Source organism: Arachis stenosperma, chromosome 10 (assembly GCF_014773155.1).
Source record: "Arachis stenosperma cultivar V10309 chromosome 10, arast.V10309.gnm1.PFL2, whole genome shotgun sequence".
Lineage (NCBI taxonomy): Eukaryota > Viridiplantae > Streptophyta > Magnoliopsida > Fabales > Fabaceae > Arachis > Arachis stenosperma.
The window spans coordinates 120,272,734-120,296,905 of record NC_080386.1 but is presented as its reverse complement, the minus strand read 5'-3'; the positions used below and the strand labels follow the sequence as shown (position 1 = coordinate 120,296,905).

Below are 24,172 nucleotides of genomic sequence, written 5' to 3'. Positions count from 1 at the left end.
AGAGTGGCCTTAGATAGATCAGAGACTATATTTGCTAAGCTAGATGGGTTCTACTCAGAATTCTCTGTCTGTTGCTGAGAGGAAGATGGAAAATGCTTGCCATTGCTAAACCTTTTTCTTCCACCATTATTATTGTTAAAGCCTTGTTGAGGCTTTTGTTGATCCTTCCATGAGAAATTTGGATGATTTTTTCATGAGGGATTATAGGTTTTACCATAGGCTTCACCCATGTAATTCACCTCTGCCATTGCAGGGTTCTCAAAATCATAAGCTTCTTCTTCAGAAGATGCTTCTTTAGTACTGTTGGATGCATTTTGCAATCCATTCAGACTCTGAGAAATCATATTGACTTGCTGAGTCAACATTTTGTTCTGAGCCAATATGGCATTCAGAGCATCAATTTCAAGAACTCCCTTCTTCTGAGGCGTCCCATTATTCACATGATTCCTTTCAGAGGTGTACATGATCTGGTTATTTGCAACCATTTCAATGAGTTTCTGAGCTTCTGCAGGCATTTTCTTCAGGTAAATAGATCCACCTGCAGAATGGTCCAATGACATCTTAGACAATTCAGACAGACCATCATAGAATATATCTAGGATGGTCCATTCTGAGAGCATGTCAGGATGACACTTTTTGGTCAGTTACTTGTATCTTTCCCAAGCTTCATAGAGGGATTCACCTCCTTTCTGCCTGAAGGTTTGAACATCCACTCTAAGCTTGCTCAGCTTTTGAGAAGGAAAGAATTTGGCTAAGAAAGCCATGACCAGCTTATCCCAAGAGTTCAGGCTATCTCTAGGTTGAGAGTCCAACCATATTCTAGCTCTATCTCTTATAGCAAAAGGAAAAAGCATAAGCTTGTAGACCTCGGGATAAACTCCATTGGTCTTAACAGTATCATAGATCTGCAAGAATTCAGTTAAGAACTGAAAAGGATCTTCCGATGGAAGTCTATAAAACTTGTAACTCTGTTGCATCAGAGAAACTAATTGAGACTTAAGCTCGAAATTGTTTGCTCCAATGGCAGGGATTGAGATGCTTCTTCCATGGAAGTTGGAAGTTGGTGTAGTAAAATCACCAAGCACCTTCCTTGGTGGTTTTGAAAAAGATAAGAAGTTAGAAAAAGAGTTTGAAATTAAAATTTGAAAAAGATATGATTTGAAAAAGATATGATTGAAAAAATATTATTGAAAAAGAAATTAAAAATATTTTATTTTAGAAATTAAAGTTGATGACTTGACTAACAAGAAACTAAAAGATATGATTCTAAAATTTAAAGATTGAACATTTCTTAACAAGAAAGTAACAAACTTAAAATTTTTTGAATCAAATCCTTAATTGTTAGCAAGGTTTTCGAAAATATGAAATAAAAATAAGAAAAAGATTTTGAAAATCAATTTTTTTTTTAAAAATTTCGAAAAACATAAAAATGAAAAAGATTTGATTTTTGAAAAAGTTTTGAAAAGATAGGATTTTTTTAAATTGAAATTTTGACTTGACTAACAAGAAACAACTAAATTTTAAAAATTTTTGACTCAGTCAACCAAAAATTTCGAAATTTATGAGAGAAATAAGGGAAAGATATTTTTTATTTTTGAATTTTTAATGAGGAGAGAGAAAAACACAAAAATGACTCAAAACATGAAAATTTTGGATCAAAACCAATGATGCATGCAAGAACATTTTGAATGTCAAGATGAACACCAAGAACATTTTGAAGATCATGATGAACATCAAGAACATATTTTTTTTTGAAAATTTTTAAGAAAAGAAAGACATGCAAGACACCAAACTTAGAAATTTTTAAGCTTTTGACTCTAAAAATTCGAAAATGCATATGAGAAACAAGAAAATACACAAAATAAGAAAATTTTAAGATCAAACAAGGAGTCTTATCAAGAACAATTTGAAGATCATGAAGAACACCATGCATGCATGAGTTTTCAAAAAAATTTTTAGGAAAAATAAAAAACATGCAATTGACACCAAACTTAAAATTTGACACTAGACTCAAACAAGAAACACAAAATATTTTTTTGTTTTATGATTTTATAATTTTTTTGTATTTTTTGTATTTTTTTCGAAAATTATTTTGAAAAAGAAAATAAGAAACTCAAAATTTTTAATAAGAATTCCAGGAATCATGCAATGTTAGTCTAAAGCTTCAGTCTAAAAAGATTAGACATGGCTAGCCAAGTTTCAGCAAGACATTACATACAATAGCCAAATTGATGGGAATCAACTAGCTCCTGTGATGATAAAAGCATCATCCGAAACTCTAGAATTCATTCTTAAAAATTATGAAGACAAAATAAAAAAGAAAATTGCCTAATCTAAGCAACAAGATGAACCGTCAGTTGTCCAAACTCGAACAATTCCCGGCAACGGCGCCAAAAACTTGGTGCACGAAATTGTGATCTCTGACAACGACACCAAAAACTTGGTACACGCGATTGTAACTCAACACTTTTCTCACAATTCCGCACAACTAACCAGCAAGTGCACTGGGTCGTCCAAGTAATACCTTACGTGAGTAAGGATCGATCCCACGGAGATTGTCGGCTTGAAGCAAGCTATGGTCATCTTGTAAATCTCAGTCAGGCGGATTCAAATGGTTATGGGATTTTGATAACTAAAAGATAAATAAACATAAAATAAAGATAGAGATACTTATGTAATTCATTGGTGGGAATTTCAGATAAGCGTTTGAAGATGCGTCATTCCTTCTGAATCTCTGCTTTTCTACTGTCTTCATTCAATCATTCATACTCCTATCCAGATTCTCTGATGGCTCAGCCTTGAAGTCGTTGCTACTATTTGCAATCCTCAGAAAATGATACAATTTCCAGTAGACTCAGGAATGTAAGCAAACTTTCTAAAAATTCAAAAACTTTTTGAGTCTACCCTGATATTGACTCGACCTAAAATAAGGGAAGAGCTCGTGCTATACTTAGCTATTGCTGATAGAGCTATACCTTCAGCCCTTGTCTGAGAAGAAGAGGAGAGGCAAAAGCTTATTTACTTTGCAAGCAAGGCGTTACAAAGAGCAGAATTGAACTATCAAAGGATACAAAAATTTGTTTATACTCTTGTTTTAGCCTTAAGGAGATTACGACCTTACTTCTAAGCCCACACAATCAAAATCTAAACTAATAAACCCATGAAGCATATCCAGCAAAAAGAAAGTGCTACGAGCTAGTTTTTATTGGTCAACCTTATAAAAAGTCGTCAAGAATACCCGCCTTGTCAGTTGCGTACAAATTTCCATGTAACACCTCCAGAAGAGCTCATCAGTATCACTTTTCCGTGGCCTTTTGCAAAATGGGAATTAGATCTGCTTCGGCCGTTTTCTCAAGTACTCGGATAAGTCAAATACCTCATAATGGGGATCGACTACTATGCCAAGTGGATTGAGGCAGAATCTTTGGGCTCCATCACTGCACAAAAAATCGAAAGTTCCTCTACAAGAATATTGTAACAAGATTTGGAGTACTATTCTCAATCACAACTGACAATGACACTCAGTTCACTAATTCAACATTTAGAAACTTGGTAATAAGTTTAAAAATTAAATACCAGTTCATGTCAGTCAAACATCTCTAAACCAACAGAAAAATAGAAACTACTAACAAAATTATATTATTCGAGCTCAAAAAGAGAATACAAAGAACAAAAAGGACATGAGTCGATTGAAAAATTTCCATTTTGACTTGACTATAATATAGAATTATAATTCTTGTTGAAGTGAATGAAAAAAATCCAAGAATAAGAGTGTACAATGAAGTCGACAACATTCAAACATAAAAATAAGAGCTCAATTTCTTCTTAAAAATCCGAAAACATGTTCGAATAAGAGAGAAAGTATTGAAGCAGAAAATGATTACAAAGTACAACAAAAAAAATCATAAGTAGGAGCTTTGCCATGAACAACCTCATCTTTATCAAAAATGACATTGATCAAATACCTAATTTTTTATTTTTTATTGTATGAGTAGAGCATGTTGTGGTCTACGTAGTACTTGGGTGCGACTAAAAAGAAGCAATAATGAAGAAAGAGAAGGAACCTGATGAAAAGCACAAAAGGGCAAAAAACAATGTTTCTGGTTGTGGATGGGATGTGGTCAAGAGATGATTGCATTGTGTGGTTCCTCTTTTTCTTTGGGACGCATGGACATGCTGCTTGTCCTCATCGATTCTTCTCTTTCGAATCTTTCTAACACATAACCAGATAAATATAAATAAATAAAAGACTATTATTAGGAGATCAAATTCTCTTTTAACTAAACTAAGTTATTTAAAAGAACTCAGCAATTCGGATTTTGTGGCATTTTTTTTTGTGCTTTTCTGTTGCTCTTCCATTCTTTTTTTTTCTCCATCTCCTTCTCTACTTCTTCCTTTTTTTCGTTTATTTCATTTTTATTAACTAGTCGAACACATTTTAGGCATGATATTCATTTGATACCCGTTAGAAACGAATGTTTTTTGTGTCCAATTATGTTTTTATAAAAAATTAAAAAAAATTTTGAATGCATTTAGACACACCTAAATATCATTGGATATCAACGTGTCCAATTTTTATTTTTAACATGTATTATTAAAATGAGTTTAGAAATAATATATTATTATTTATTGAAACAAAATTATAATTTTAAATATTTGATATAATTAAAAATATTTAAAATAGTTAAAAATTAATTTATATTTTAATATTAATGAATATCAAAATACCATTATAATTTTTTTAAATATTTTATATTTTATATATATATATATATATCATGTCTCCGTATCTTATGAAAATTTAAAATTAGTATATCCGCATGTTCTTTGCTATGTGATATCCTATTTCCATCATAGATTAGTCGTGTGTTATCACATTAGTAAAAATAATTAATTTTTAAATATACTACTTAAAATTCATCTAAACCCATGAATTTAGATGAATTTTACATTGTAAGTCCAACCAAAATAAAATTTCACATAGAATTTCTGTTATTTAAAGGAATACATTTTAAAAATGTTACAAAAATACTTATCTTCCGGTATTTGGCAAATAAAACTGGTAGCTTGCTGCCTGTTGTTGCTCTGTGATTGGTAGCCCAAGATGTTACGTTTTCTATGCCTGTGTTAGTTATACGGTTACCACAATTAGTTACTAGTTACTACCAGTAGTTGTCTCACTTAACTTTCTGTGTATAACCAGCAACAAGAAGTTCGCGAGGCAATGCACCAATTTTTATTTTATAATTTTAACTAAATGTGGTAGAAAGTACAAACTCAAGCAAATAAATTTTGCAATTATCAACGAGAGAGGCTGTCACTAGTCAAAAGATTTTTTGGCATGCAAATAAGAGCTACGCTAGAGTTTCGTATTGTGCTGATAACTTTCATAAATATTTAGCGATTTTTTCTTCAGTTAACTTTTGGAATTTCATTAAGACTACTCAAATATTTCATGGTATTAAAATTTATTTGTTTGTTAGTTGGGTATTATGCAAATATTCTGCAACATACACACTCCAAATAACTATCATAGGTATCAAAAAGTGTATTAAGAAAAAGATCCATATCTATGGTATTGATGGTTTATAAATATAGGACAATTCTCACCAATTGAGTTAAATCCACTTATCCACTCAATTATATAAGTATCAAAGCCTACCCTCTGGTTTATTGCGAACGAAATAACGAATTGTTGCCATAGGTACAAGTATAGCGTGCTTCAATTGGTTAAATCAATTGGGCTAAGGCTTACTAGTAATTTACATTTATTGTCTACTTATGCAAAAAATGGTACAAATTTGTAGTACTTGAAACAAGATTGGTAATCCATATGCCTCATCGAGTTTGAATCTTGACCAATGCGTCAAGAGATTTGTATTTTCTAAAGTTTGAATTTCATTTTAGCGAGTAAAGTGTGATCTCTCGTTATTTATTTTATAGGTGGGACCAAGAATAAATATGAAAGAGAAACCATTCAAAGGTAAAAGATCACACTTTGCCCTCTAAAGTATAAATTTAAAATTTAGAGGATCCAAATTTATGCATCAAGTATTGAAAAGGAATCTGGTATAATATAGGTGTATTGTGATACTTAGAATTGGAAGTTGTTCAATCCATGTGACAGAAAAAAAAAAAAAAAAGAAAGATTGGTTGCACTCCAAGGCCAGAAGGCCTGTTCTTTTTTTTTTTTTTTTGGTGGTTAAGAGAAGGCCTGTTCTGATGGCATCTATGTGCCTTGTGGAAGTGCACCACAGTACCCAGTTCGAATCTTAGCTGTGATTAGAAAACTGTTATAATAGAATGCATGGAAAGGGGAGGGTATGTTAAGGGTGTAACTTGACTAAAAAAAAATTTTCTTAAAAAAACATGGGATTTCTGATATTTAATTTCTAGAAGTGTTTGTAACACACCACATTTGATGTCAATTAGGTACATATTTCATTGAGAACTTTTAAAAGATGCAGTGATAAAGATCCAAACAAAGAGGGAGAGAAGTTGGGTTGAGGCCTGAGGGTACAAATACTACAAAACAATATTGTTTATTGCCTGATGCAAAAGTCACTTTGAGAAGCTACTAAGAATGAGTAAGAATGAGTTAACAGTGAACTTGAGTAAATATAATTTAAATCCAAAAATGTTATTTGTACACCAAAATCAACCAAAAAATCAGCCACTATGTATATAAATATGTGTTATTTAATTTATTTTCAATATGTATTTTGTATTTTAACATGTATTTTTATACTAGTAGCTCATTTTAGTAGCTAATTTTGGTGTAAACGTAACATGATTGTTTAAATCCTGTGCTCAAACCTCAGTGCCATATAAAGAAATTAGTGTGCATAAATTCTGAGGATCACACGGGGAAATGGTCATTTACACAAGGGGATGTTATGTACTCTAGAGAGAATGTGTGCTACTGCTTCTTTCATCAGATATATGTATCTATAAGTGGACAGTAATGGCAGCACCAGAAGTTTTCTTTCTAAATCTTCACTGCAATGAGCATGCCTAACCGTAGTGTAACTTCAAGGAGAGAACTTCGAGATCAACTTGTCAACATGGATAATGATATCATCTATTCGCGGACGAACGGTGGCCTGAGGTTGAAGCATCCAAGTCACAAACTGATGCAGCGCCTCTGGATACGGAGGCTTAGGTCCAGCTGGCCATTTCACCTGAGCATTTACAACAGCCAGTTGCAGGCTCCCGCCGGACTCACCAAGTGCATATTCAAATGGAGATACCCCATACCTGCAAGATATCCCAGCCATTTCATCAAAAAGCCGCAAACAAACTTATAGCACTAGAAAAGAAGATAAAACACAAACCAAGCTAGTGCCATGTTTATAGGGGAGGTCAGGTCAGTGTCACATGTTGCAAAATATATGGATTCCGAGTGTCATGTAACCTATATCTTATGGAGGTTGGTGTATACTTTTATAAACGAAGGGGTGTTGTCCGTGTATAATATTATATAACCTCATAGTAGAGATTATTTACCATGAACAAAATGACCAAACTAAGGCTATTGCATTGTCACAAATCACAATCTACCTTTATTGAAACGAGGAATACTAGAGGACCATCAGAATTTATTGTCTTTGGCCATCAGTTAGCTATCAATGTTTAAAAGTATGAAATAAAATATGTTATTGGATTACTAGACTAAAGAAATTGAGTTGATGGTTAAATGATGGCCAAAAACAATAAATTCTGATGGCTCTTTAGAATTTCTCTATTGAAAATGCACAACATACAAATGAACAGAATTGCAAAAAAATAGGTCTGATCCTCACATAATCGCATACAGTGTACATCCAAGTGACCAAATATCAGTCCTCTCGTCAATATCAGCTTGGCTTGGGCAATCCCACAGCTCGGGAGCTCGGTAAGGGGCAGAGCAGTGTTCAGCCGCCCACTCCTACACAGGAAGTAGCAATCAGCAAGACAAAAAGCATGCCAGGACATTAACGTAAAACACAATAACCTTTGTTTGCGGAAAAAAAGTGAGAGAAAGTAGCACCTGCAACTGCAAAGCCTCTGATCGGGAGCGAATTTGCTTCCTGGCAGGTCGAGCACTGCCAAAATCCATCAGTATGGCAAGTGGAGGTTGGCCTTTTCTATGTGTTATGAGAACATTGCCTGGTTTGACATCATTATGTGCATATGGAGGATCTAAACCATGCATATGCTTGAGTCCTGCACAAAGCTGTTGGGTTGATTTTACAGGGTCAAAAGCATAGTTATTTAACTTGCCCCAGCCATGAAATTGGCCAAGGCACTGTGAACCAGTGGTCACTTGTCAAAGCACTTGAACTAGAGTTAATTAAGTACTCCCTCTGGTCATAATGTCCAGTTATAATTGTCTTCATGCTTACGGAAATATGATTAGAACATCTTGATTTTAGATAAACTCAACTGATTATACAAAATTAGCTTTATTAACTCTTCTTTAGTACTTATTTTCTCTTTCTACTAATCACACTTTCTCTCTCCTTTCTTTAATAGCATTTGTACCGAAAAGTTATATTAATGTTACCTAGCTTTTATAAATGGACACTTATTTAGACCAAATAAAGTTTTAGAAACAAACATTTATTTGGGACAGCAGGGAGTAAATATATAAAAATTCAATTTAATAAATACACAAACATAAATAATTGACCCCAACAAAAGAGAAAAAAAATGGATACTATAGGTCTATTTGGGAAGCTTCAAAAGTAACTTTTTTGAGCTTTTGACTTATGAAAAGTAGTAGTATTAATGTATGATGCAATTTTCAAAACTAAATTGCAGCTTTCTAAGAAGCTATTTAGGAGCTTATAGAGAAGCTAAAAAAATGGCTTCTCTCATAATACTACTACTTTTTATCATATTTCTATAAAATAAGCACTTTTAGAACTAAAAACCCAAACACAAAATAACTTATTTATATGCTACTTTTAATACGTTCAAGTCCACTTAGTGGAACTTCTTAATTTATTAAAAGATTTCTATGGTGCAAGGTTCATGAGTTGCTTCGCTAACTGGTTTAACTTTGACCAGCCGGCTCACATTGGTTTCACCAGGTCTGGCCAAAATTATCCAAGCTGAATGGTTATCTGATCCAAGCCAAGCACCAGAGAAGACAAGCCAGAAATTCACCGGTTTCCTGTCCAAACAACTGGTCCAATCCAGGCTTTTTATAAGTGATTAAAAGGGTTATAAAGAATTTAAACAGCTGTGGTCAATTAGGAGCAATGATACCTAAAGAACATTAAGAGTAGATATCAAAAGAGGCTATAATAGACATCAAACTGAGGCCCCATCTCAGCCATTTAATCACAACATACTCCACAAATCTCCACATCATATTAAAATATAAACAAGTGATCATGAGTTGAAAATCTTGGGTTGCAACAAGCAACAATTTATTCACTTAAACTCCACTACTTTCTTTCAGAATAAGGTAATAAGACAATAAAGTGGTTCTCTTTACCTGACTAAATATTTGAAGAACATCTGTGGTAGAATAGAACTCCTTCTTGGCTTTCATTGTATTAGCATTGTCAAACAATGTTCCATCCAAATGAACAGGAAATAGCAAGTAAGCTTCATGGGTCCAAGATGTCTCTTGAGTAGGCTGCCAGCAAAAAGCACATTTACTTAACCCACAACTAAAAGTATAGGACATGTCAAGGAACAAAATAAACCCAAAAACAGAGAAATGCAGAGAAAAAAGTTACAAATTCCCAAGAAAAGAATATTAATATTAATATTACTATATTTTCTTTTTTACCCAAGCTAGAAAGTATTCTGAAATAATCCCAAAGACTAATATCGTATCTAAATTCCAAAACAATTTCTTCAGACGGAAACCATGCGATGTGTGATGTGACCTTCAAGGGCATCTCTTTACACTCCAAATTTTCGGTCTCTTTTGTAAATCATAATTGCATAAACAATTCACATGTAGTGGAAATATCTTCAGCCGACAGAGCACAATTTATACTTGCAGATTGTACATTGACACTAACAAAATCTCATATGTTGGGTTACAACTTATAAGTTACCCAAAAAGCCTTCATTGGAAAAGCCAGAATCAAGAAATAATACAAGCACATCATTCATCATACGGTCATTCTAGACTTCTAAGGTTACACTCTTGATTCATGTCTCTTAGTGACTTGGAACCTCTACATTCTTAGCTGATACGCTAAATCTAAATTCTTGGACATGGAAATAAGAGTTAGGAGCAATAACTAGTTACCTTTACTGAAATGACTGCATGGTCAAGAAGTGGAAGCAGATTCGGATGACTGAAAAGAGAAGAAACACGGATCTCTTCCTTCACCAATGCCAATTGCTCACTATTCTGAATAAGAACCTTTTTCATTGCATAAGTTCCATCACCTGTGGAGAAAGAAAGAGCAAGGGAAATCAATCAATCATACATACGATAGAAGATCCTCTTTTCATTATCATCACAATTAAGGTAACATTTCAGATCCAAGCAAGGCAGATAAGCAAAGAGTAAATCGAGAGGGTAAAATTGGAAATCGACAAACCGGAGAGAAGAGAGGGATTCTTGAGCTTGTTGGCGAGGCCAGTGAGAGAAGAAGAGTCAGCGGGAACTTCTTTGACCAAGTAAACGTAGGCGAATCCACCTTCGCCGAGCTGCCGGACGACGCGGAAGCGATTCTCGTTGATCCAAACGTCGGCTCCGCCGCTAACGGCGTCGTATAAGGCGTTCAGACCAGAGAAGGAGCACCCCATCTCACTCGAATCACTCTTCGCATGCAGTGAGTGTTGTTCTGTTTTTGTTTTAAGACCGTGTTTGGAAGAGGCAAGTGATTTCTGATTCTGATTGCACGTTAATTGAACTCTACGTCTCTACGCAAATCAGAAATCGTGTGTTTGTTAAAAAAAAAAACTTAAAACTTAAAAAGAAGAATGGCATTTGTAATAATCTTAAAAGAGTAACGAAAAATTTTCATTTTGTAAGGAAATCGTTTGAGGTATATAAGAATTAAGAATGAAGCCTATTTCAATCTAAGTATTTTGCTACTTGAATTAGAAAACTTTTATCTCCTTCCCTCTCACTTTTTTTATTTGTAAAATATATTGAATATCGTTTTTAACAATTTATTATGATAAAAAAAATCTTATTAAATTATAATAAATTTATTATATTTAGTTTAGCTTAACTCATATTTATTAATTAATATATTATTACATATGAAATGTTGAGTTAAATTTTAAAGTGGTCTTTGAAATTACACTTAAATTTCAAAATGATTCTTAAAGTTAATAGTTATTCAATTTTGTCCTCAAACTTGCACTTCCGGACTCTTAGTGATTCATAAGGCACTTTTTGTTCATCGGAACACTGAAAACAACGTCATTTTGTATTTATTAAAAAAAAAAAAAAAGAAGAAAAACACGCTCCCATTTTCCTTTCCCAATCTGAGGCCCTTCCCCTTCTCCTTCTCCTTCTCTTTCTCCAACCTGAGATCCTTTCCTTTGCCCCTCCCCCTCCCTCTCTCTCTCCCTTTCCCCCTCCCCTCCCCTCCCCTCCCTCTCTCCCTTTTCCTTCCCTTTCTCCTTCTCCAACCTGAGGCCCTTCTCCTCTTCTTCTCTAACCCGAGGCTTCTGCCACCACTTCTCGCCGGCTTCCATCACGGTGCCATGCTACTTACCCCTTTTCCAATCTAGTCTCTCGTCTTTGTCTTTTTTTTTTTGTATGGGTTCTTTTTTTTCAATTTTTTACTGCAATGGAGTTTGTTCTGATGCCTAGATGCATTGATTCTGGCATCTGTTTTTAACCCTATTTTTCTAGTCCCTTTCTTACTTTACTGGAATCTTTACTTCATTAGTTTACTACATAAAGTTTATGTAATTTGAAAGCATATATAATGTCTCTATGCATTGTTATTCTGTACGGGGTGTATGAAGAAAAACAAAATGAGATAATGGAGGAATTAATTTTAGGATTAGGAAGACAGAGGGAGACAGAGAGGAGACAAGAGAAGAAGGAGATGCAGAAAGAGATAGAGACGGGACAAGAGTGTAAGAGATTAGGTTGGGGAAGGGGGCGTGCAGCGGGGCACGGCGCCGTGATGGAGGCCGGCGAAAAGCGGCAACAGAGAAAGGGGAAGAGAAGGGAAAGGGGCTCGGGTTGGGGAAGGGAAAGGGGAGGCTCAGGTTTTTTTTTAATAAATATAAAATGACTACGTTTTAGTGTTTCGATGAACAGAAAGCACATTAGGGACTAGTATGAGTCTCAGAGTGCAAGTTCAAGGATAAAATTGAGTAACTATTAACTTTAAGGACCACTTTGAGGCTTGAGTGCAACTTCAGGGACTAATTTGAGACTTAACTAGTGAAATGTATAATGATACTAAATAATTTTATTATGTATGTTATTAGTCGATAATACAAAAAATGATAAAAAAATCATTACAAATATCTAATAGAATCCGATAATATCTTTTGGAGCTAAGTCTTAAAGTAGTCTCTGAAATTGTACTCGAGGCTCAAAGTGGTTCCTAAAGTTAATAGTTACTTAATTATGTCCTCGAACTTGCACTCCGGGACTCGTAGTAATCACTCAGACAGTTTTCGTCAGTTAGGCCCATCAGAAAGCACATGTGAGATCGCTGACATGCTTAGGCTATTCGATGTGGAAGAGAAAAGATTTTCGTGGCCATTTGGTCCCTGAATCATTTTGAAAAACTTTAATCCTTAAATTTGGTGAAATTCAGTGACATTGGTCTTTTCTCTTCTCTCCTTCTCTACCACAATCTGCACCACCATCAAAATCTTCACCTCCACCTCAACCATACATGCTGCCTTCGGCAAATTTTTCATCTCCAAGTCCCGCATCAGTGGCGTGCGCCACCAAAATATTCAATGCATAATAGATGAAATCTTATAATATGCTTGTTTTCTTACTGAAGACCAGTATAGCAATTATGTAATTCAGGTTGGTCATGTACTTTATAGCAATTATAACTTACTCTTGTCCCCTTTAAAATATTTGTTATTTTCTAATTCACCTTTTGATGTTTAATTTATAAAGATAGGACTCTTTCTTTCAATTTTTAGATTAGTTATTTTTCAGCTAATATTGTCTTTCAGCATTGCATTACAATATGATTTTTTCTTCTGTAGCTTATGTTGTATTTGAGGTCTATTACCTTATTAAAATTTTTTCTCATATTTTGGACTCTATATTGTAGACAGGTTTGATTTTTTTTACTCCAATTATGAATCTATTGATGCACATCTCCATTTTCTGCTTTGATTAGTGTTAGTTATATATTCAAGTCTTGCACTTGAGTGGAGAGATTAGTTTTGTTACTAAGGCGAGACAATAAATCTATAGTTATCTGATCCGTATATTCATCCCTTTTGACTTTCTTTTTCTACCTCTATTTAGTGTTTTTCCCTTTTGTTTTTTTTATTTGAATCAAATGCTTGAATTGAAATTGCAGCATGTTATGGAGAAAGGAACGCCACATGAAAGGAGTCAAATTTTAAGTAAGTTTACTTGGAGTATTGTGCAATCGAGTAAGCATAAGTATAGATGTTAATATTATTAAGAAGTTATGGGAATATGGTAATGAGATTGAGCGAGATGCTCTGCTTGAAGATTATAGGTTATTTGGCTGAGAATGTTCTAGTCTATTATACAAAGAGACGGGGAGGGTGAGGAAGAAATTATGGTGTGTAATACTGTAAGCTTGTAAAGTTCCTATGAAGATAGAGAGAACAAGGTTTGCAGAATAGATGCGACAAAAAGAGAAGAGAAGAACTGCATTTATTGAATCAAATTTAGGGATTAGGGTTTTTCAAATTGATTTAGGGGCTGAATTGCCTCAAATACCTTTTCTCTTCCACATCAGATAGCCGTTGGGCTTGCCAGTGTGTCAGGACCGATGCCACATGTGCTTTTTGATGGGGCCTAGCTGACAGAAACTGCTCGAGGGATTACTTTGAGTCCCAAAGTGCAAGTTCAAGGATATAATTAAGTAATTATTAATTTCAAGGACCACTTTGAACCTCGAATGCAACTTCAGACGCCATTTTGAGGCTTAACTCTACTTTTTATTACAAAAGGTATTTTCTAATAGATATTAATTACTTGGTAATTTTTTTGTGTTGAACTATTTGATAGCATTATTCTTATTTATTTGGCATAGGTATCAATTATGTGATGATGATGTAAAATTAGTCAGGAGATGGCATAATTATTTTTTCATAATTCATGTTTTAGAATTATTTATTTTTTGGTTGATTTGTGTGAGGAGAATTCTTTAGAAGTTAGTCATGATACCAGTCAGGTGGAACTCTAAGAAAGAACATTAGAAGATTAATAGTTGAACTAAACATGTCACTTAAGAACAGTAATGATGGGTCAAATCATGAATATCCAAATATATCGCCAAAGGACATGTGGCAAGTAGATGTTGAAAGTCACGAGGATTTACAATTAGAAACCCAATGATCAATCCATATCAAGTTAACCTTGTATCCAATTGTTAGAAGATAGAAACTAAACCAGTTGATATACTTGATGAGGAGGAGGAGGAGGATGTTGAAATGAACTATTTCACAGACTCACAATTTACACTGACTCAGATTGCTATTTTTCAGCCATATGATCATTCCCATCACTTTACCACGTTGAATCTCGATGCAATGAACTAAGATTAGTCTATTGGTTAGGGAGGCCCCGATGATCTGACCAATGAGTTCATAGTTTGGCAACCGTTTGAGAACAAGGAAGAAGTTCTTATGACAATAAAGACGTATATCATCAGGAGATCCATAGAGTATAAGTTATTAGAGAGTTACCATTTGAAATATTTAATTTAGTGCACTCAATTTAGAGTGGGTTGTTAATTGTTCATATGTATTTCCTACTATCAAAGACCCAAAAAATGGGAGTTGAGGAGATATAATAGTCCTCATTCTTGTATACAAACATTAACAGGATAGGTCATCGAAGGTTGGACTCGAAGGTGATGGCTCAAGCGATCTTTACAATAGTAAAAGCCAATTTAACCATTAGCATAAGGGTTATGCAAGGACCTGTTGAGATCCACTTTGACTACAAAACATCATATAGAAAGGTTTGACTTGCAAAGCAAAGGATAATTGCTAAAATATACAAAGATTGGAAAAAATTGTACAATAAACTTCTTAGATAGCTATTTGCAATGCATATGTACTTACCAGATATCTGTCATGACATTGCCTTTAGTTATATATGCAGTATTAAACTATTTTTTGTTCTAACAGTTGTAATGGTGTAAGCACATGATGTTGCCTTATGTTCTAATAGTTATATATTCCCCGTCTCTCCCTTCGAGGTTGCACCTGAGGTAGGTGGTCATCCTCTAGCTTATGCAACTGAAGAGGATCTAGATAGTATACAGAAAAATCATGTAGTATATCGGCAATAACTTGATCTTGCGGGTCTCCCTCACCAACCACCACTAAATGTGCCCACTAGTAATACCACAGCAAATACTCCTAGAACGGGTGCAAATCGAAGTTGTGATGCAAATGCAATCGATAGTCACCTTGAGCATGGCACATGTCATACTAGCCCTGCAAAAACTCTGGATACCACTCACCCCTATCTCAACGACCATCATGACCGAGCATCTCATCAATGTTCAACGGTGCTGTAGGGATATGTTGATTAGCACCAAACTGCTTGACCACACAGTCCACTTGATGCTACTCGACGATTGAAAAGCATAGTAGAGGGCACCCAACATTCTACATACTCTCGCCCTGTAGTACGCTCTCCGGAATGATGTGCTGGAAGAGCGGATCATCATACGGAATCCATTCAACTTGCAAAGAATCCACGTCAGAAAATACATAATAAGGCAATTATTCATGAACACTTTTGTACTTAAACACAAATATATGGATTCCGTACATCGGTCATCCTAATACTGTTAAGAACCCATCTCCAAATCCTTAGCCTAGTCTTTTCAATGTCCCTATTAGACTCGTATCCCAACCACCTACAAATCCCATTAGTTCTCATAAATTAACATTCTAATTCAAAATCTTTGAGAACAATGAAACAAATAAAAAGATACCTTTGAGCCAAGGAAAACCTCTTCTCATTAAATCATTTGGGTCAACAAGGAATGATGTGATGATATGCCCAAGATAGGAGCAAACCTCTGCATCCACCCAAGTTTCGCTGCCTGCTATATGTGGCTCGACACATCTGATGGTAGAAAAAGGCCAACACAGCCATATCCCAAGACATCTGTCCATACCAATCAAGATCTTCTAAAAGTGGCAACCACCTCATGTGGACTTGGGAGTCTAATGCATCTGAAAATAGGATACCTCCTATAATCTGCATGATCCCTCCCTCGGGTGCATGTTCCTCCGTGGAGTTTTCATCTAAACCCTGACATACTCTCTTCTGGAACCACGATAGATTCACGACCCACTTACTATGATCCTGTCTATCAGTGGGCTACAGTACGACTCTTAGCAGCTGTTGTCATAACTCCTCCATGCTATGTCCACCATAGAACAGCTCTCACCCTATCATGCAACCACGAACATGATCTCTTTCTATCCGAAGACCCAATTGATAAGCCACGTCCTGCAAAGTGATTGTCATCTCCCAACAGGGCAAATGAAAAATGTGTGACTACGAATGACACCTCTCAATGAATGCAAATACCAGTGTCCAATCATGGTCCCACTCAAGCATGTAAGCTACATGTTCGAAGTTGACTCGTGTGAGGAATGGCCTAGCTAACTCACTATGTCACGTTAATATATGTCTTCTAGTACATAAGATCTTACCACCCAAAAAAAATAAAATTATATAAAACTTCGACTACAAAAATATAAATTTTATATACATTGAATACAATAATTTAAATTTTATATTATGTGCCAAAGTCTTCCGATAATATAATTATCCTCATCTAGTCTATACATGTTTTACTCATATCTTCTTAGCAAGTTCTTCTTCATTCGTACGGTCTATATAAAAGTTCAAAAATATAAAAATAATAAAGACAAATTACACCTAAAATAAAATTCACATAAAAATTAAATCATATTATACTAATAATAAAGAATATCAACGTACTCTTACTTGGTTATTTCTATATATTTTAATCTAATGTGCTACAATATGTTCTGTCTTCAGCTAATCTAAGTCAGGTGATAGAATTTGTTTGTTACAAAGCTAATGTTGATCCAGAACTAAAATTAGGTTATCCTAATAACCACCTCTCCTCTTTTTCGCAGGGTAATTTATTACTATACATAATTAATAATTTATTATCATATTTCACTAATAATAAAGAACACATATACTAATGCTAATAATATAATTATACTACTCTAAATACACTTTAAATTTAAATTAAAATTATAAACAATTCTATTATAAATATTTATTTTTATATATTGTAATCTACTTTAAAATATTTATTTCTACAATAATTACAAATTACATTATATATTACTATTATGGAACGCTCAGGCTTCCAACTACTATCATCGGCTCTAAATACGGCCTTGATCACTTGGGATTTATCAGATATAATCAAAAGTCCTTCTTGTGATGTCACATATTATCTTAGGTTGGTAAAGAAGAACGACCACGAATCCGAAGTCTTAGACTCGACAATTACAAATGTCACAAGAAGGATGTTACTGTTACCGTCTTGTGCCAGTGCAATTAGCAACACACCACCATATTTGTCATGCAGATGCATACTATTGACGAAAACGAAGGGCTTGCAATGCTTGAAATCCTTCGCACAGGGAGGAAAAGTCTAGAACACCTTATCAAATTGGTTGCAGTCGCATACCACCAAGTGCCCATCAAGTACAATATCTCCCTGAAATCACATATTGTTTTGGGACAACAACTCTGTAATGCTTGAAACAACCTCGGAACCTTATTATATGACTCCTCCCAATCACCATATATCTGCACAATTGCCTTTTGCTTCACCATATAGACCTTTCTGTATGAGGTTTGAAGTGATAGCTTTGCTTGACTACACCTTGTAGAACAGAGATAATATCTGATGGGCTGGACTGTATGAAGGTCAAGATGACATTACATATTACGTTGCAGTCCAACTATCTATGGTCCTGAGACATGGTGGGGGCTAAACAGGTGTGCAGAACACCAAATTTACGCACCTCCCTAACAAATAAAAATATAATCGGTGGGCATTCAAAACCAAAATAATCATGATAAATAAGAATATACATTACAATATAAAGTAAGGCTTACCAATATTTGAGATTCTGTCAGAGGACAACACAGAGACTTCATGGACATCCTGCTACAAATATCTTGTAACGCACATGATGGTACTTTGATATCCAACTCCAGAACTTGGTACTCAGCACTTCTCCGAATGCTGTAATTTTTCACACCTTGCATGACTGCCTTTCTGTTTTTGAATCTGTGACTAATGTGAAACTCCACACCACCGCTATGTTGTAATCGTCCCCATCCATATTGAAAAATGGAGTTTTCTCGTGCATCAAGTCCAGATCCAATGTATGATAGTGACTAGGTACAGTTGATAACTCCAGAATTGGTTGCGAGACAGGCAAAAGATACCAAACTAAAGCACCGACCGGAGTCTCTAGTACTAACTCCTTCTCATCATCATCCTCAGAAGAACTACTATCATTGCTATCGGTAACATACTCCTCATCGGACTCCTCATCATCTACGTCCATGTCTACTACTGGCCTAGCACAGTGTAGCCATGGTGGTGCAAGAAGTGGGTCATCCTGGATATAATTCGAATGACCAGAATCACCACCACCAACATCACTAGCCTTCGCAGAAAGCTCTATTAGTTGTTTCGCCATGATTCTCCCGTGGATATCAATCATGAGGCACACATGCTCATCACCATCGAGCCAAAATAGACGAAACAGAAATACTCCATTGCCCATCGGTAATAGCAACCTATACCCAACTCTTTCAACCTCTTTTGTCCTGTTAGCACCTAGGTTCATCAATATTAGACTCTTTAGCTCAAACAAAGAGTTTACTCTCCGAGTGAGTAACGAAATAGGATTATCACACTCAAATATAATTCTAATGTCACTGTTTTTTATATGACAATTGAGATACACATTTACAACAATATATTCACAGACTAGACATTTTTACTAAATTTATTAAAGAAAGAAAGGAGAAGAATAAGTGAAATATTTGTGGAGAATACAAATAGTTGCAGATATTTTTATAGTTGCTTGAAATTTGTCGTACTTTATCTTGCAGATATCTGTTGATCACTCTACTTCACTAACACGTGTGCACACGTGATACGTGCAATAGAAAATGTGTCTTATCTCATTTACAATGTAGACGAGATATACACAAACTTATTTCATTTACATTGTAAACGAGGTAAGTTAAGCAACGCAAATCGGTAAATATGCTACAAATTACCTATATCCATAAATAAATTTTTAATTTATTTATTTAAAAAATTCTAAATTTAAAAAATAATTAAAATTTGTAGAGAAATCTGAGGGTCAAATTTTATAGTGCACAATAATTTTTTACATTGTAAAGTAAATCATAGGGTTCAATTTATATATTTAAATTTTTTTAATACTAAAATACAAATATGAGGGTCATAATTTCATGGTTAAAATAAAAAATAAATAAATCCGACCCTCAGATTTGCATGTTTAAAGAAAATTGATAGTTACAAATCTGATCCTCAAATTTGTAATCTTCACATAAAAAAAAGAAGAGTAAACAACTATTTCTACCCACAAAAGTTGAAAATGTTGACTACCCATAAAAAAAATTACCATTTGTACTCATAAAATATGAGTTTTATACAACAAAATTATCCAAACACTAAAAAATTACATAAAAACCCCAAATTACCCTTATCATCATCGTTTTTAACTTTTTATTGAACTCAAAATAGAGTGCTACCACCTAATGCCTCTGCAACAAAGCAATTGCCAAACTCAAACAGGCCATGTGGGGATTGAACAAATTGAGCAATCCTCACCTGAGCCAAACTCTGAGTGGCAGGGGTGAGCTTGTTCTATTTCAGCTCTGTTTAGGTGAGAGAAACGCTAGCTACAGCAGTTGCTCTAAAGGTTCGGCGACTGAGAAGCTGATGATGATGGTGACCTCGCCGGCAGCTCATTGGAGTAGAATTGAGAGTGAGAACAGGACCTGAGTTAGGGTTCAGTGGAGGAAGTGCGAGACCGATGAGTGTCTCGCTAGCGGTGGTCTGGATCGAGAGAAAGAACGACTGGGACGGTGACGGTGGCTTGGGTTCGTCGCAGATGGTGGAGATGATGGTGGTTCGCAGGGGTTCTGGTGGCTGGAAATGTGGACGGCGATGATGGCAGGGCTGTTATGGTGGTTTGAAGGTCTCTGGTTCTTGAAGAGGAAAGAAGAAGGGGAAGAAGAGGATAAGGAGAAGGGAATTAGGGTTCGATGGTTTAAAACAAATGGTGAAAGAGACAAAAAGAGAGAGAGCTCGCCGTGATTTTGGTTCGCAAAGGGGGACCACGGTGGTAGCAGCTGGCGCAGTGGCCCGTTGGCGGCATTGGTTCGGTGATGAGGAGAAGGTAGCCACGGTAGGTGAGGGTGGTCGATGGTGAAGAGAGGAGAGGCGGGGAACTGCAGCTCTAGGGTTGTTGGTGGCAGTGAAGCAGAGGCTGGTGCGAAGGTCCTCTAGTCGGCGAGGGCGAGATAGGAAAGGAGAGAAGGAGGGGTGGCCACGCGGAAGAAGGACGACAGCGGTGGTCGCTAACGTTGAAAACTACAGGAATGGAAACAGAGGCCACGATATTTGTCACAGCGGAGGAGAGGTGGCTCGCGGCTGAAAACATTGCTGCTAGGATTGTTTGAAAATCAATTTATTTTTGGTGAGAGATAGAGGATGGGATTAGTGGTGGTGGTGGTGGTGGTAAGGTGATAAGCAGATGGGGATGATGGAGTGGTTAGTGGGGAGGAGAAAGATGATGCAGATGATGATAAGGGTAATTTGGGGTTTTTATTTAATTTTTTACTGTTTGGATAATTTTGTTGTATGGAACTCATGTTTTATGGATACAAATAGTAATATTTTTATGGGTAGATCTGTCAGCGTTTTCAACTTTCGTGGATAGAAATGGTAGTTTACTAAAAAAAAGAAAGAGAAACTCTAGCGAAACTCTACCAACTACAATGTGGGCCGCAACAAAAGGTCTAATAACAAAAAAATCCAATAACATTACCTAAACTTAACTCGAATTTAATTTCTCACTATTACCCATTGTGAAAATAAAAAAATAATCGAACACCCCACGTTCCCTCCCACTCACGCTGTTCACGCTACCGTCTTTCTACTGTGATGCCGCTGCGCCACCGTACCCACCGCGTTGTGCAATCTTCCGTTGCACCAAAGAGTGGTTGCATCTAGCGTGGAAACAAGCACAACCCCTCTCCTTCCTCTCTCCCCTCCCAGTGCCGTTCTTCATCCACTCCTAGCCACCGTCACACCGCTACGCTGCCGTACCCACCACTCCGTTCAATCTCCCACATCAAGGAGTCATCGTGTATAGCATTCAAAATGTCGTTTGCAGCCTCCACGAAGTAAGCTTTAGAGAGAATGTCGTTGTGCTAAGCGACCCCACACCAACCTCGAGCAGATGTTCACCGACCACCACCCCCGCGACTTTTGCGCTGTGACAGGCACGCAAAAGCCCACTCACTGCTGATCACAAGGGTTCCAGACGCAGCACTAAGTACGGCATCTTTTGTGGCGCGATCGGACCCACCAAACTTGTCTCCTTGCAAATGGATAACCTTAGAGAGTAAATGTGAGATGTGTCTTTGGTTAAAATTCAGATGTTACTTTTATTAAACTAACTGTGAAATGTTTCTTTCTATTTAACTTGGGATTTTTTTATTAAATTTGGAATTTTTTTTTGTTACACTTAGAATATTTCTTTTGTAAAATTTAGAATTTTTCTTTTATTAAACTAACTGTAAGATGTTTCTTTTTGTTTAACTTGTGATGTTTCTTTTATTAATTTTGAGATTTTATTTGTTATACTTGAAATGTTTTTTTTTTACTTTAGATTTTTTTTCATTAACTTGGGATGTTTCTTTTGTTCGATACAGGTTAGCTTCGCATGACGCACAGAAGAGTTGCGACGGAAGGAACAACGACAGCACGACGAACGGTTGAAAACGAGGTACGACGACACGATGAGAGGGGATGAAATGGAGTTTTACATTGATGAAGAAGTTACAAGTTTAAAATCCTATTTTTTAAAAATTAAAAAATTTATATTTAAATAATTTTAAAAAGTTATTTAAATTTACTGATATCCTAATTAATTACCTACCAAAATAAAAAAAACTATTGTGATAAGGATCACTACGTGGATGTAATGAATTTAATAAAGTTGAAAATGTTATCTTTTATATGCATATAAATAGTAGGCTAAGTCTCAGGCAAAAACACACAGCAATAACAAAACATTTTTCTCTCTCTGTATACATTACAATAATATAAATTCTCTCTTTTTCCTGTATCTCCGTGGGTTTTAAGTTTACAATATATATAGTATTAGTAAATATATTAATCATATTTATTATATTGAAATAGTAATTGAGGTGAATATTACTATTAGAGTTATCTAATTATACTTTTTTATTACCTCTTTCTTATTTATTTATTTATTTATTTCACAACACTTTATGAGCACGAGAATCTGATCAAATTTTAGAAAGACTCAGATAACAAATTTTCATTATGTCGAAACTCTCTCATCTTGAATTTAATGCTTTTGATATATCTGGAATACAACTACTTATCATGGATACTAGATGCTAAAATTCATCTTGATTCAATGGATTTTGGAGATACCATTAAGGCTGAAAATAATACATCCCAAAAGGATAAAGCCAAAGTCATTATCTTCCTTCGTCGTTATCTTGACAAAGGATTGAAAAATTAATATCTCACATTAAAAAATCTTGCAGATCTGTGGAAAAACCTTGAAAAAAGGTATAATCATAAAAAGATAGTGATACTTCCTCAAGCCCGATATGAATGGACGCACTTGTGTCTACAGGATTTTAAATCCATAAGTAAATATAATTCAGCAATGTTTTGCATCATCTCACAAATAAAATTATGTGAGGAAAAGATAACTGATAATGATATGTTAGAGAAAATTTTCTCGACCTTCCATGCCTTGAATGTGCTCCTGCAGCAGCAATATCGAGAAAAAGGGTTTAAAAAATATTTTGAGTTAATTTCTTATCTTCTTGTTGCTGAATGCAACAATGAGTTACTTTTAAAAAATCATAAAATATGCCCAGCTGGCGCCCCCCATTTCCTGAAGTAAATGCGGCAAATTATAACCCTAGAAGAGGTAAATGGCAAGGTCTTGGTAATAAGAAAAATTATGGAAGGAAGAAAAATTATGTTCATAAGAAAGGATCTCACCAGAAGTGGGATAAAAAAAGAAACAATAGGCAAAATAAATTTTTCGTTGCAGTGAAAAGGGCAATTGGTCGCGTACCTGTCGTACCCCAAGGCACCTAGTCGATCTTTATCAAGCGTCTTTGAAAAAAGACGAAAAAGGAAAAGAGACAAATTTTATTTCAAATGATGCTGAAAATTACATCATTCAGTATGAAGTTTCTAATTTTTTTTAGGATCCTAAATGAAATATTGGTCATTTGATTAATGATGGAATAGTTTAATATGTGAATTTGTTAAGTACTCATGTAAATAAATAATGTAAGAAACTTCTTGTTAAGTTTTATTTTCTATGCATTTGAATTTCAAGTACGATGTATATAAATAATGTTTAATAAAATATTTATGAATTTCAAAATTACTGAATGTGCCAAGATAATAATAATAATAAAATTTTTAGTATATACTATACTTCTTAGAAAAATATTTTTAATCAAGAAAATAATTTTACTGTGCAAATTTTTCTACTTATTTTCTTATTATTTGTCTTTGAAAAAAATAATAATAAAATGGGTCCAATTTGGTGCGAAGGTAAAGGTCGGAGCGACAGAAGGTTGAGATTTGGGACATGGAACATAGGCACTCTAACAGAAAAGTCCATGGAGGTGGTAAAAACCATGACAAGGAGAAAG

The 24,172-nt window shown here is 35.1% G+C and overlaps 1 protein-coding gene and 1 non-coding gene across 2 annotated transcripts; one reads left to right on the top strand and one right to left on the bottom strand.

Annotated features, from left to right (window-relative positions):
• Positions 1-618: 618 nt before the first annotated feature.
• LOC130958867 (small nucleolar RNA R71) lies at positions 619-722 on the top strand. Its single transcript, XR_009077970.1, has one exon. It is a non-coding gene; the product is annotated as a small nucleolar RNA R71 (small nucleolar RNA).
• Positions 723-6,594: 5,872 nt separating this feature from the next.
• Positions 6,595-10,980, bottom strand: LOC130956513 (uncharacterized). The gene is made up of 6 exons (XM_057883564.1): positions 10,554-10,980; positions 10,256-10,398; positions 9,485-9,628; positions 8,030-8,215; positions 7,803-7,927; positions 6,595-7,257 (listed from the first exon to the last, which is right to left on the bottom strand). Exons 1-6 carry the CDS (start codon positions 10,759-10,761, stop codon positions 7,032-7,034), a joined length of 1,032 nt encoding a protein of 343 aa, XP_057739547.1. The 5' UTR covers positions 10,762-10,980; the 3' UTR covers positions 6,595-7,031.
• Positions 10,981-24,172: the final 13,192 nt, after the last annotated feature.